Below are 14,194 nucleotides of genomic sequence, written 5' to 3' on the forward strand. Positions count from 1 at the left end.
ATATATAATTAAAAAAATACTAATACAACATATTTTTTAAAATAAAACTCCTAATGTAGTGTACAAGAAATAATAATAATAATTCTTTTTGTGTTTTGGATAATCAATTTTAAATTATGTGAAACTGATATACCTATAGAAGTTGGTTTTGATTTGGTTTAAACACAAATATATATATATATATATATATTTATATATATATATATATATATAAATATATATATATATATATATAAATCAAACCTATTTAATTTACTTAGATTAAATTTTCAGATTTATTGGGTCATATATTGGTTTGTTTCCTCTAAGTATCAAATTATGTACTTGTATGCATTAAGTTTACTTTCAATTTGCTATGTACTTGTTGGAATTAGAAGGATATCCTACATTTCAATAATCCATATCCATATGTATGGTCCATCTCAGATAGGCCATGTGTATATTTTCAACCTTGTATTCATATAAGTCATAGAATATAAATGTCATAATAGATGTGCAAGTTGGTGCCCATGCTTAATCCTAATACAAAAAGTAATGCTCCTTTCACCTTTGGATAAGAATAATGTTTATCTTGGACATTCCCTCTCATTCAAATAAAGATTCTTTCTTCAATTTCATGTGGACTTTTCCAATGTGTTCTTGATAATAAAAATAATTAGGAGAAAAATTTTCTCACACCAAAGTCACTTTAAAGTTTGAAAAATGATTAAAATTAATTAAAGGGAAACACAAAAAACAATATTTTGAAATCTTCAAAGTTTTCAACCACTTCCATTAAGTTTTCACTATATTCTTTTATTTATGAAAATAGAAACATAAAATAATAAAAAGTAAATGAGATCCAAATAAATGCAAAAGCTATATAATAAAATAGAAAATGAGTCAATTATAAAGATTTTCGAAGTTCAAACTAGAATCTTCATGATGAGCTTGAAAAGCTTCTCATTCTCAACCTTCAATTTTAAACTTGAAACTTTCTCATTAGTTAAGACCCTTGTGTACTATTTTCACATTTCTTCACCAACCTCTATAAAAAGGACCAAAACCATCAACAATTTTGCCATCACAAACAAAATTTTAATTTTCACTCCTTTACTACAATTTTCATCATCATGGCTACTATTTCACTCAAACATAACAACCCAAAAGTAAACAACATTCATCAACAAAAGGGTCACATCATAATTGAAGAAATTGAAGGACTCATAAGAGTTCACAAAGATGGTCATGTAGAAAGACCACAAATTGTTCCCAATGTCTCATGCAAAGTTCCATCCGAAAATGGTGTAACTTCAAGAGATGTTACAATCAATAGAGACACAAATCTATTTGCACGTGTTTATGTTCCATCATCAATATTATTATTAACCTCTCATAATAATAATAATAATAATAATAAGCTTCCTTTGCTTGTTTATTTCCATGGTGGTGGATTTTGTGTTGGTTCTACTTCTTGGATTTGTTACCATGAGTTCTTAAACAACCTTGCTATCAAAGCAAATTGTGTCATTCTCTCGGTTGATTATCGTTTAGCTCCTGAAAATCGTCTTCCTTTGGCTTATGATGATGGTTTCAACGCTCTCATGTGGATCAAACACGAAGCTTTAAATGGTAATTATAATATTTTCTCTAATATATAGAAGAAGAAACAAAATTTCAAAAATTTGACCATTAATTTCAATTTTCATGTTTACATTAATTAAAATTTTAGAACTATACTATCTAAATAATAGTGATATTAAATGCATTACTATGAATTCAACGTCTTTCCTTCAGCATTTATGATAAAATTAAGTTTTTAATATATTTTAAATTTATGTAAATATATTATTTTTTATTTTTAGTCATATTGTAATTTTCTTGGCCTTTAGTCCTCACAAATACATTTTTTTTTCTTTTGATTCATACTATTTTTTTAGTGTCCTAAAAAAAATTATTCATATTGGAATTGATCTCAATAATACGTAAAATATTTGATTTTACTAAAATGAGTAATAAATATTTACATAGACTAAAAATAAAATGACATAATCCAATGAAAAAAAAAATAACAAAGAAAAAAAATAAAAGATATATATTTTAGGGGACTAAAAATAATATTTTTACAAGAATTAAAATAAAAAATGATATATTTATATAAACTAAAAACATATTTAAATATAATATTAAATACACCAATACTTAATTAGAGTAATATAATAAAAATATCATTCTTTATATACATTGTTCTTAATCTCTATAAAATTATCAAATATTGTGAAATAGGTACATTATACAATGGAGGGAGCAATAAGCAAAATTGGTGGTTAAGTCATTGCAACATGAAGCTTTTTCTAAGTGGTGATAGTGCTGGTGCTAATATAGCTTATAATGTAGCAACACGTTTAGCATCATCAAACATTAATTCATCATGTTTGAATCCATTTTGTCTAAAAGGTGTTATTTTGATTCAACCCTTTTTTGGAGGAGAAGAAAGGACTTTTTCAGAGAAGCACTTTCAACAACCACAAAATTCAGCACTTACTTTATCAATTTCTGATACTTATTGGCGTTTATCACTTCCTCTTGAAGCTACAATTACACGTGATCATCCTTATTGTAACCCTCTTGCAAATGGAATTGTTAATAAGTTGAGAGATTTGAAGCTTCCATCTATAATGGTTTGTGTTTCAGAATTGGATATACTAAAAGATAGAAACTTGGAATTCTCAAATGCTTTGGTAAAAGCAGGGAAAAAAGTTGAAACTTTTGTGTATAAAGGTGTTGGACATGCATTTCAAGTGTTGAATAATTATCAACTTTCTCATTATAGGACACAAGAAATGATGTCTCATATCAAGAACTTCATGAACTAGAATTTTTTTTTTTTTTTACTTGTGCATTGTTCAGAGTAATGATATCGATTTAGTGATTATTTTATGAAAGTGTAATGTGAACGGACTAATCTTAAATCAATGGTTGATATCAACTAATGTGTTAATTATGTGTTTTTTAATTGTTGTTAATAGAAATGTTTATGGTGCAAAAAATGCATTGGATTGAACTAGTGTGGTTCAATTTTTAGAATCAAGTTCATTGACTAGTTTGAAATTGATATATAAATATACATCAGTTTAATATTCTGAACAAGTTTTAAGTTAAAATCGATTTCGACATAAATTTTTCGAGAAAAGAATTTTAGAATTCTTTTCACAAAAAGAATTCGATTTTTTCAAGAAATTTTTTTAAGATTTTTTTTCGAGATAAATAGATATAAAAAAATTTCGATTTTGAAAATAAGTTTCAAAAAAAATAATTTCGAAATTCTTTTGACAATTTTTTAAAGAAAAATAGATGTAATAAATTTGTCTATCAAAAATAATTTCAAAAATAGATGTAGTATAATTTTCTTTACATTATTAATGTATAATAATTAAATTATCGATAATATTCTTAATTGAAGTTCACAAACTCATATGATATGTGATCGGTATACATTGTGTTCCATTATCCTTAAAGTTAAAAGTTCAAAATAGTCTAACTCTTTTTATAAATAAGTTAGTTAGTCTCACTCTAAGTTATATTTACATGCAAGTTTCAATCTATACAACATAATAAAGTAAACATAATATTTTGGTAAGTTTGACAAGTGTCAGCTGAAAGTGTTACGCAAATATAAAGTTTTTATTAATAGAAATAACCACGCAGAAAAGAAAAAAAACTTTCATTACATCACAATTTGACATAATGTATATACCGTTATTTGATATTTGAAAGTAATGGTACAAATAACCATTGTGCAAATTTTTTCAAAAGAAAAAAATAAAACTTCCGTCACATCACGATTTGATGCTTACGAATTTAGTAGCCAATTACACAATGTTACTTGACAATTTGTTTGAAAGTAATGATTTTTTAAACACAACCACCACCGCTTCAAAGTAATTTAATTAAATAATTTATTTTATTTTACGAATTCTCTTGCTGCCACTTTTCTTCTTAAGTCGACGTCCTTTGTTAATCGTATCTCTTTAATAATATCTCATTTTCGGCGCATCTCTTATAAATATCATTCATATTATCTCATCTATACACACTTTTTTTATCTTTCTCCGATGTCTGGAAAAAAAAACCCTGATTTTATTGTTTCAATTTCTCTGTCATGAAATTTGATTGTTAGAGTTGTGCGAGTGTGGTTTCTGTCTGATCTGAATGTCAGACATAAATTTTATGCAATGGAAATGATATTGATGGAACGTAAATTTTATGCGATGGAAATGGTATTGATGGATGACAAAATTTAATTCTTTCTTTTATAAATTCAAAGTTTTAAATTATACACAAACTTATTTGTTATGTTATTAATTTAACAAATTTTTAGGGTGATAAAATTCAAGCAATAGTGTGAAAATCTCTTATTTCTCGATGTGATACTAATATTCGTGAGAGAGATGTGTACAACTTTCGTTCTCTTGGTGTTGCGTCTAACTCTGGAGTATATAGAACAACCAGATACCAATTCAAATTGAATTTGCAAAATGGTACAATGGTCTGAGAATTAGAAACCAATTTGTAATTCATGGGGTTACCTTGTGCTTGTGAGTTGATATATTTGCAGATATCTTATATTCTTATTCTTTTAGATAACATTCATGTTTTTTTGGAGAAAATTTAGCATGAAACATGAATTGGAGCATGAAAAATCTTTATCACAATATGACTTTTTAGAAGAGTGGGAGGTAATTGAAGCATACACGAAGACACTGGATATTATTGATAAAAGGATATTTAGGACAAAAAAGTATGAACTTATATTACCACATACAACAATAACGTGTGCACCACCCAATAAAGTGAAAACCAATGGAGCTACTAAAAATAATTAAAAGAGAAAATAATTTTATGCTCCCCGTGATCCTTCATATTGGGAGTATGTCGATGCCTATCTGATTTGGTGACTTAGCTATTTGGGCTAATAAGAGGTTGTAGTAAATAAACAGAGCGAAAATATAAAATAACACACCAGATTTTATCTTTGTTCACCATCAACTTGGTAGCTACGTCCAGTCCCCTCGCGCATAAGAATTTATCCACTAATTTAAATCTTGAATTACAACAACATCTGACCCTACAAGTCAGTCTTCTCAAAACAACTTTAACCTACAAATTTTTTGAGGCAAACCACACATTGGCCCTACAAGTCAAGGCTTCTTTACACAACCTAAAACCTACAAATTGTTAGAGGAAAACTAAAGATACTATTGGGTTACAAGAGATTGAAACTGGTTTGGTTTTGCTTCTGATAAACATATCTGATACAATGGTTTTTCACACTTACAATGAAGCATTAAACATTAAATAATGTAAAGTTGAACTAGTGCTTTGCTTAAACTTAAAACCCTTAAATCCTGAATACTTGGAACATTGAGCTCTTGATGTTCTTCTGAATAACTTTGGTTTTTAGGTTTTATGAGTTTGTGTATTCGTGTTGTACATATCTTCTTCAACCTTGATCCACTATTTATAGATGAAATTAAGGTTCATAAATTTATTGAAGAGTTTCTGAATCGTATCTCAAATTCACCTTGGTCAACATAGTCTTCTTCCAAATATAATTTTGATTGATATGATCTTGAAAATTTGATCATTAGGCAATTTTTTATTTCATCATTTGATATGAACAATTCTTCTATAAAGGTATTGTGTGTTTTTGTTCAGATTGCATTTGCAAATTGATTCACTTGAGTCTTCCTTCATGCGCTTGATTTGATTTAGACGAGAACAATTTTGAACTTGTTCTTGGACCTTCAAAAGTAAGAATACAACTAAGTCCAATTATGTATTTTTCTCAATTTATTAGATCTTTTGACCTCCATTATAGTCATTTTTTATCCATCAAAATAATTGACTTTTATTCTTCATAGTCATTGATTTGATTGTTGGAATCATATGTTTGTGATGCTTGAATAACTATAATTAGAGGCAAATGCAAAACTATGTGACTTATAATTAGTGGCATGGGCAAATTCGCCTTTATTGCATTATCAGAGTCAGTGCAACTTCAGAGCGTGTTGTGTATCAGAGCCAACACTCTAGAACGAGTTGTAGTTTTTAGAGTAAGCGTAATATATGTGTTAGATGCAGACTTGAACTATGGCTTCAGACTTCAAAGGCACACTCAAAAATATTGTTCATCAAAGGCATGATAAAGTTATTGTTCATCAGAGACATGCTGAAGTTACTGTTAATCAGATACATATTGAAGTTATTGTTCATCAGAGTCATCATACAGTTACTGTTCAGTAGAGGTATGCTAAAGTTATTGTTCATCAGAGGCATGTAAATTCCAAAAGCACGTTGAATCTTCAGAGGCACATAATTCTTTAGAGACACAAAATTCTTTAAAGGCATGTTGGATCTTTAGAGGCAGACACACAGACTCATCGGGGGCATGCTAACCAAAAACACACTTTAGTCTTAAGAGACAGATGCAAAACTCGCTATTATAGGCACATGGACAAACTTTTCCAATGCATGCATTTTTCGGATTCTGAGGATTTCGCTGACTGATTTGATTTTGTGATGTTCTCTGGTGGTATCCTCTTATTTTCATGTTCTAATTTATGCATCTTTAATGAAGTTATAAATGCAATAAATCGTTCTCACAAAATATATTTCTTAACATCGAAACCACATAGATGAGTTGTTCGTGGAATCAACTTGGTTCCAACAAGATGTACAAATCTTGATTCTTGAATCAAATGTTGTAGAATATCTTGTTTTGGTACTTTAGCAAACTTCTCCAGTTTTAAAGCATGCGTGATCACATTCGACATACCACGATCCTACAAGTAATTAAAAAACATAACAATAAAATAATGTATTAAATTTCATTACAAAAATCTACTAAATATAATATATACTTATTCATAATTAATTAAAATATATCTCTCATTCCCATATCCTTTGAGTTGCATGATGTTCATACTGTGTCAACATCGATGTCACCAAGTGTCCTCTAGGGAATGTAGGCTAATGAACATGCTCTTCCATAGTCTGCTCCTCAACTTCCTCATAGTCCATATGTTTTGCTCCTCTTCGCCAAGGGCATAGACCTGAAATCACATCTATGACGATTTTGACGAGGTGGACGATTAACCTCATTCATTAATCGATCTAATATTGTGAATGGAACTCTATCGTCTCTATCATCTATGTTGTTGCCAATAGTACAAATAATTTAAGTGTATTAGGGGTAGAAGGTATAAGTGAGGGTGAAATGTAGAAAACTAAATATATAAAAGAGTTGAACTTATTAAAAAAATGAGACAACCGTTGTTTCTATTTTGGCCCAATCTTCCCTTGTTAATTATTTTTTCTTCTTGCTAAAAAATAAAAAATCGATCTTTAAATTTGTATTCTTAAATTTATTTTGTCATCCTTATTTTTTGAGTGTTTAAATAAAATTTAAATTTGAAAACTGACATAGATTGTTATAATTTTAGGGTGATAATATAAGGAACAAATAAATTTATTGTATCAGATAACAAAAATACTCACATCAATACTATCATGAAAAGATCAATAATTTTTTGTAAAATAATTTTTTGTAAACTTACTAACACACGCTAAATTTATAGGTATTGAGGCAAGTTGAACAATCCATCACACGTCAATTTATATCTAAAATAGTCAAATTTAACTTGATTTTAAACTTTTTTTATATATGTAAAAATTCGTTTGGTTGGATCGCTTCTGCCTCATTTCTTAATCTTTGTTATTGTTAGAAGTTACATATTGATATGGAATATCTTTACGGGTGGTTACATATTCCTTGCCTTGTTTAATAGGAAATTCCATCTAAATTGATTATTAAAGTTTCATTTAGGATATTCACATGGCATGTCAAACTCATGTGAATAATTTATTTATAGTTTTAATCTTAATTTTAATCTTAATTTATTTACATATTCCTTGTTGTTGTTGTTGTTGTTGTTAATTTATATAATATAACAATTTAAATTAGTATTGACATTAAAGACATAATTTGAATTTTATCATCAATTCAATTACATACACACAAAAAAAAAAAAACTTACAATAAACAAATCTAACAGTAAAAAGAATGTAGTCTACATGTTTACAAATTATTGAAAATTTATTTGTACACAATATTTTTTTTGTGATTGCACATGATTTTCCTTCTTCGTCTAAAATAACAATCTTCAATTATTCAACCAATTTGAGAAAGAAATTGACCTTGACTTTTATTTATGGTAATTACAAAACACAACGACAATGGAAATTGTCTTATCTGAAATTTAAATAGAAAAGCTGGATCACATGGAACCAAATTAATGCATGGATAAAAGCTATATAGATTCAATCTAATTTTGTGGGATCAATTATTAGTAGAGAATTTAGAATTGGAGTTATTACGAAAAACTTTACAAATAAATATTGAATTATAGACATATAGATACTATGTTGAGGTAAAATTTAGAAACATAAATAATACAAAAATATATAATAAAATAGAGACACCTATTTTTTTTCAAATTTAGAAACATAAATAATACAAAAATATATAATAAAATAGAGACACTTATTTTTTTTCAAACATCATAAAAAGATAGACACAAAAACAATTCGTAAAATAAAATAAATTTTTAATTAAATTTATGTAATCTTCATTGAAGTGTTGGTTGCTAAAACAGTATTTTAAAAATAGTTACTTCCAACAAACTTTCAAATTATGATGTAACAGATTTGCTAGTATTTGAAAAATCATTACTTTTAAAAATAAAAAAAGCTGTCAAATTGTAGGGTAATGGATTGTATTTTTTTAATTACTAAATAAATTATATATTTGACTAAATAATTTTGTTTGTTTGTTTGGATGACTTGGTTTTCATCGACTAAATCTTGTAAAAATTGAGTTGTTTGCATTCATGAGTAAAAGTTCGACTTCGATGTAGATTCAATCTAATTTTATGGCATCAATTATTTAGTAGAAAATTTAGAATCAAAATTATTACGACAAACCTTACTGTTGGAGTATATATATATATATATATATATATATATATACACACACCATTATGTACACTTTTTAAGAAAAATCTAGAAACATAAACAATAAATAAACATAAGCAAAATGTATAACAAAATAGAGACACATTTTCTTTTTAATTCCCAAATAAATTTTATGCAAACATAACATCAAGTATTCATAAATGAAATTTGATATAAATATTTAATGTATAAATCTAACATTGCAAAACTAATAAATTTCAGCCAAAACAAAAGCTATCATAGCTTAATTCAAAACAAAATAACAAAAGTATTATGTTTATACGAAACTTGATTCTCCCTCCTTCTCAATTTTACATTTTTCACATTCTTTGAATTGACTTCATCATTGTCTTCAGCGACTTCCATTAATCCCCTTTTAAGAGAGGTACAATCAGTAGAATCATGTTCAACTGGTAGGGTATAGGGACATGATTTGCGACTTGATGTTTCTCATCAGTAGTTTTTTCTTCAAACTTATTTATCAAATCATTCTTTACACCACCTTCTACGTCGTTATCAAGACCAACAACAACCTTAATCACGAATTGCGAAAATGGAAAAGTAATACATATTGATTTAAACAAGTAAAATAATGTACAAAAGGTAAAATACTAGAAACCTTTTCAAGAGCAACAAATCTGAATTTTTTTTATAATATCCAAGTCACCACAAAGCTTTGTGACTCGAAATGATTTTTCAAAATTTGAGTTCACATCATTTTTTGTCTTTATCTTAAATAGCAACTGTTTTTCAACCAAATCTCCATTTTCTTTAGTCACGGTGTGAGTGCATCCTAATATTTACATTGTTGTTAAAAATATTAATCTAGATCGTCGAAATAAACATAATCAGACCACATCAATAATAAATGTTGAAGATACAATAAAATTGAGAAAATATACTGACTTGATCTATTTCATGAAGCAAATTTATACATGATTTGTTTGTCGGTGAAATTCCATCTGACTCCAACTCAATAACTTTAAATTTTGTACTGACACCATTTCTTTCATAAACTCTATCTTGTCTCACTCCAACTAAAACTCCCATGACATTTATTTATAAAAATAATAATGATTAAAATGTGAATAACTAAAATAAAATAACAATGACAAATTAAAATAAATTTACCAAATCAAGTAATTCATGTCATCATTTCGAATTTCTGGGAATGAAATGAATGAGAACGGATAGACCGTGACCAACCTGGTTTCTAATTCTCGGATCATTGTATCATTTTGCAAATTCAATTTGAATTGGTGTCCGGTTGTTCTATATGCTCCAGAGTTAGACGCAACTGTTGAGACAAAATCTCTAAATTGGTTTTAATGATAACAAAATTAATTAAAAGATTATGATTATGTTAATGACTAATCTGTGCTTTTGAGTGTATTTATATAAGTAAACAGGTTATCATTCATTAAGGAAAAAGAAGAAAATTCTGAGTTAAATGCTAAGTATGAAAGTGCCGAGGATGGCCTCACGAGCTGGTGAAACTGCAGTTCTGCATCCTCGCAGATTTGAATTCATTAAACAAAGGCATAATAGTATTAAAGAATGAATTATTCGAATTCATTCAACAAGGGCAAAATAGTATTAAAGAATGAATTGTTTGATTCATTCAATAAAAGCAAAATACTATTAAAAATGTTTAAAGAAAGGCCTTTGAAGAAAAGTAGCAAAAATACAAGAGAAAGGTACGAGGAATGATGATACTAGCATGTGCCTATAGTCAATATCTTGAAAAGCTTTCCAAGACTTTATGAAAGCAACTCATCATGTCATAGGCAAAAAGGCTATATGTACCATTATGTGATTAAATAAGATTATAAAGTCAATCTTCAAAAAGGCAACAACAAACAAGTCTTAAATAACTTGATCACATGTCTTAAGGCAAGGAAAGAAGCAAGAAGGTCTTCACGTGAAGCCTTCACAAAGCCTTGAAGAAAGGAATGAAAGTGACATCACATGTTCTTACAAGGCATTAAATGGAGGAAAGAGAAAAAGCTCACATGTGAAGCTTTATGAAAACATTGAAGAAAGAGAATGAAAATGACTCCACACAATATTCAATCACTCTCTTATCACACTGTAATTTCCACGTGAGGTACACTTGGAAATATTTGAAATCTGATTGTAAGCTTGGTGAAGCTTGAGAATACACAAGTTGTAATCATCCTCGGTCAGAGGTTGATCTGTTTGAACATTAGTGAAATCTCACAAGGGTGTGAGGACTGGAAGTAGCCACCTGTGGGTCAACCAGTATAAAAACAGTGTGTGTCAATCTTATATTGCTTCTTAACTCTTTAACTCGTTTTGAATTTGAAAGTTTTGAAAACCCATCCTCGGGCTTGCCATCCTCAGCAAGAGGATAGTTTTTAAAACACTTGAAAACTATTTTTAAAACAGCAAAATCCCTATTCAACCCCCCTTGTAGTGATATTTAGCTACATCAACAACATCAAGAGAACGAGAGTTGTACACAACTCCCTCACGAATATTAGTCTCAAATCGATAAATAAGAGTTTTTCACACTGTTGCTTGAATTTTATCACCCTAAAAATATAAAACACAAATTTGTTAAATCTATACCATATAATAAAATAAACATGATACTTTGGCAAATTTGACACGTGTCATCTAAATAGAGTGTTAGGGAAATATGAAGTTTCTATTAATAAGAATAACCATTGCATATTTTTTTTAGAACAAAATAAAAATTCCATTATATCATGATACATCACAATTTGACATGATGCGTCAGTTGAGGATATAGTGATCAATTAAAAAAAATAAGAAGAATGAATTAAAAATAAAATACAACCAATTACACTACGACTTGACCGTTTTTTCAAAGTAATAGTTAATAGAAATAACCACCTCACTGCTTCAAATTAATTTAATTAAAAAATTTATTTTATTTTACGAATTCTTTGAGTGCCAATTTTCTTCTTAGTTGGGCGTCCTCTATATCGTCTCTCCTCAATAATATCCCTTGTTCGTCGCGTCCTTTATAAATATCATTCATATTATCTCATCTATACACAATTATTTATCTTTCTCCGATGTATGAAAGAAAAAACCATATTTTGTTGCTTCAATTTCTCCAAAAAAGGAGTCATGAAATTTGGTGGTTAGAGTTGTGCGACTATGGTGTATGTCTGATCTGAATGTCAAACATAAATTTTATGCAATATAAATGGTATTGATGGAATGTAAATTTTATGCTATGGAAATGGTATTGATGGATGACAAAGTTTAATTCTTTCTTTTATAAATTCAAAGTTTTAAATTATACATAAGCTTATTTGTTATGTTATTAATTTAACAAATTTTTGTTTCATATTTTTTGGATGATAAAATTCAAGCAACAATGCCGTTATTTCTCGATTTGTGAATGTGTACAACATTCGTTCTCTTGGTGTTGGGTCCAACTCTTGAGCATATAGAACAACTGACACCAATTCAATTTAAATTTGCAAAATGGTACAATGGTCCGATAATTAGAAACCAGTTTGGTCACAGCTTATTCGTACTAATTCATTTCGTTCCTAGAAATTTGAAATGTTGACATGAATTACTTGATTGATAAATTTATTTCAATATGTCATTGTTATTTTATTTTATTTATTCACAACTTAATCATTATTATTTTAGGAATGATCCCAATACATTTAAAGTTATTGAGTTAGAGTCAGATGGTGAGGCTTTTTATACTATATAAATTTTCTCAGTATTTAATAACTTTCTCTATTAGTTATTAAGTAATTTTATTTTATTTATGTAGTTAGTATAAGGATTGAATGTGCACTGTTTGGATTCTACGTTGATGAGCTGAATGCATATTTGCAATCTAGTTATAATCAAAATGTTGTTGTACTTGCTCAGTTTCTAAAAGTGAATATGTTTAATGGTAAAAATCAACTATAAAAATGCAATGAATTGTACTAAACTTTTATTCAACCATAAAATTATTTATTTCAAACTCAAGTAAGGTTAAAAGTAAACTAGAAGTACTACCAACTAACTTATTCAAGTTTTTATTTTTATTTTTATTTATTTAAATACTAACTTTATACTATGAATTAACATATCCACTCCTTTTACACAACATGAACAATTTGAAATACTATGAAGAGAGGACAATACTTGCTCCGACTCATGATACTGTAGATATTGTTAATGATTATGTTTTATCATTAATTCCAAGTGAGAAAAAGGAATATATTAGTTTAGACTCAACTGTCCTTTATGATGAAAATTGTGTTGAGCGGGGATATTGGTTCACACCTGAATTTTTGAATGACATAAAATGTTCAGAAATTCCAAATCACCGATTAAGATTAAAGATTGGTGTTCTAGTCATGCTTTTGAGGAACATTGATCATACTAATGGACTATGTAATGAAACAAGATTGTTCATAAATGAACCGTGTACAAATATTATTGGAGCAACTGTGGTTAGTGGAAAAAATATCGGTGATAAAATTTATATACCAAAGATGAATTTGGTTCTATCTGATCCAGTTTTCCCATTTAAACTCCAGAGAAGACAATTTCCATTGTCATATTGGAGCAACTGTGATCACGGGAAAAAAACATCGGTAATAAGATTTATATACTAAGGATGACTTTGGTTTCATTAGATCCAACTTTCCCATTTAAATTACACAATTTCCATTGTCATTGTGTTTTACAATTACCATAAATAAGAGTCAAGGTCAATCTCTTTCTCAAGTTGGTTTGTATTTAAAGCTACCTATATTTACTCATGGTTAGTTCTACGTGGCTATGTCACGAGTAAAGTGTAAGGAATGATTGAAGATTGTTATTTTAGACGAAGAAGGAAAACATGTGCCGATATTTAATTTTCAATAATTGGTAAACATGTAGACCACATTCTTTTTACGGTTTAGATTTGTTTATTGTAAGTTTTTTTTTTTTTTTTTATGGAATTGAATTGATGATAAAATTCAAATTATGTCTTTAATGTCAATGTTAATAAAATTATATTTTGAATGTCAATGCTAATTCAAATTATTATATTATATAAATTATATAACAATATATTTATTAAAATAGTAATTTGTATTTGTGCGACGCACAAGTTACACACTAGTTAATAATATAACAAATAAGT

The 14,194-nt window shown here is 28.0% G+C and overlaps 1 protein-coding gene and 1 pseudogene across 1 annotated transcript; both read left to right on the top strand.

Annotated features, from left to right (window-relative positions):
• The first annotated feature begins 981 nt into the window (after positions 1 to 981).
• On the top strand, positions 982 to 2,974 carry LOC101502072 (probable carboxylesterase 17). Its single transcript, XM_012712550.3, has 2 exons — positions 982 to 1,611; positions 2,266 to 2,974. Exons 1-2 carry the CDS (start codon positions 1,113 to 1,115, stop codon positions 2,853 to 2,855), a joined length of 1,089 nt encoding a protein of 362 aa, XP_012568004.1. The 5' UTR covers positions 982 to 1,112; the 3' UTR covers positions 2,856 to 2,974.
• Positions 2,975 to 13,166: 10,192 nt separating this feature from the next.
• LOC101512256 (uncharacterized) lies at positions 13,167 to 13,932 on the top strand (annotated as a pseudogene).
• The last annotated feature ends 262 nt before the right edge of the window (positions 13,933 to 14,194 follow it).

The sequence above is a fragment of the Cicer arietinum genome, chromosome 3 (genome assembly GCF_000331145.2).
Source record: "Cicer arietinum cultivar CDC Frontier isolate Library 1 chromosome 3, Cicar.CDCFrontier_v2.0, whole genome shotgun sequence".
Lineage (NCBI taxonomy): Eukaryota > Viridiplantae > Streptophyta > Magnoliopsida > Fabales > Fabaceae > Cicer > Cicer arietinum.

Bases quoted from the DNA above. Each gene is read 5' to 3' on its own strand.
- LOC101502072 (XM_012712550.3), top strand. From the start codon at position 1,113: ATGGCTACTATTTCACTCAAACATAACAACCCAAAAGTAAACAACATT. The intron at 1,612-2,265 runs GTAATTATAATA...ATTGTGAAATAG, and splicing joins CAAACACGAAGCTTTAAATG to GTACATTATACAATGGAGGG.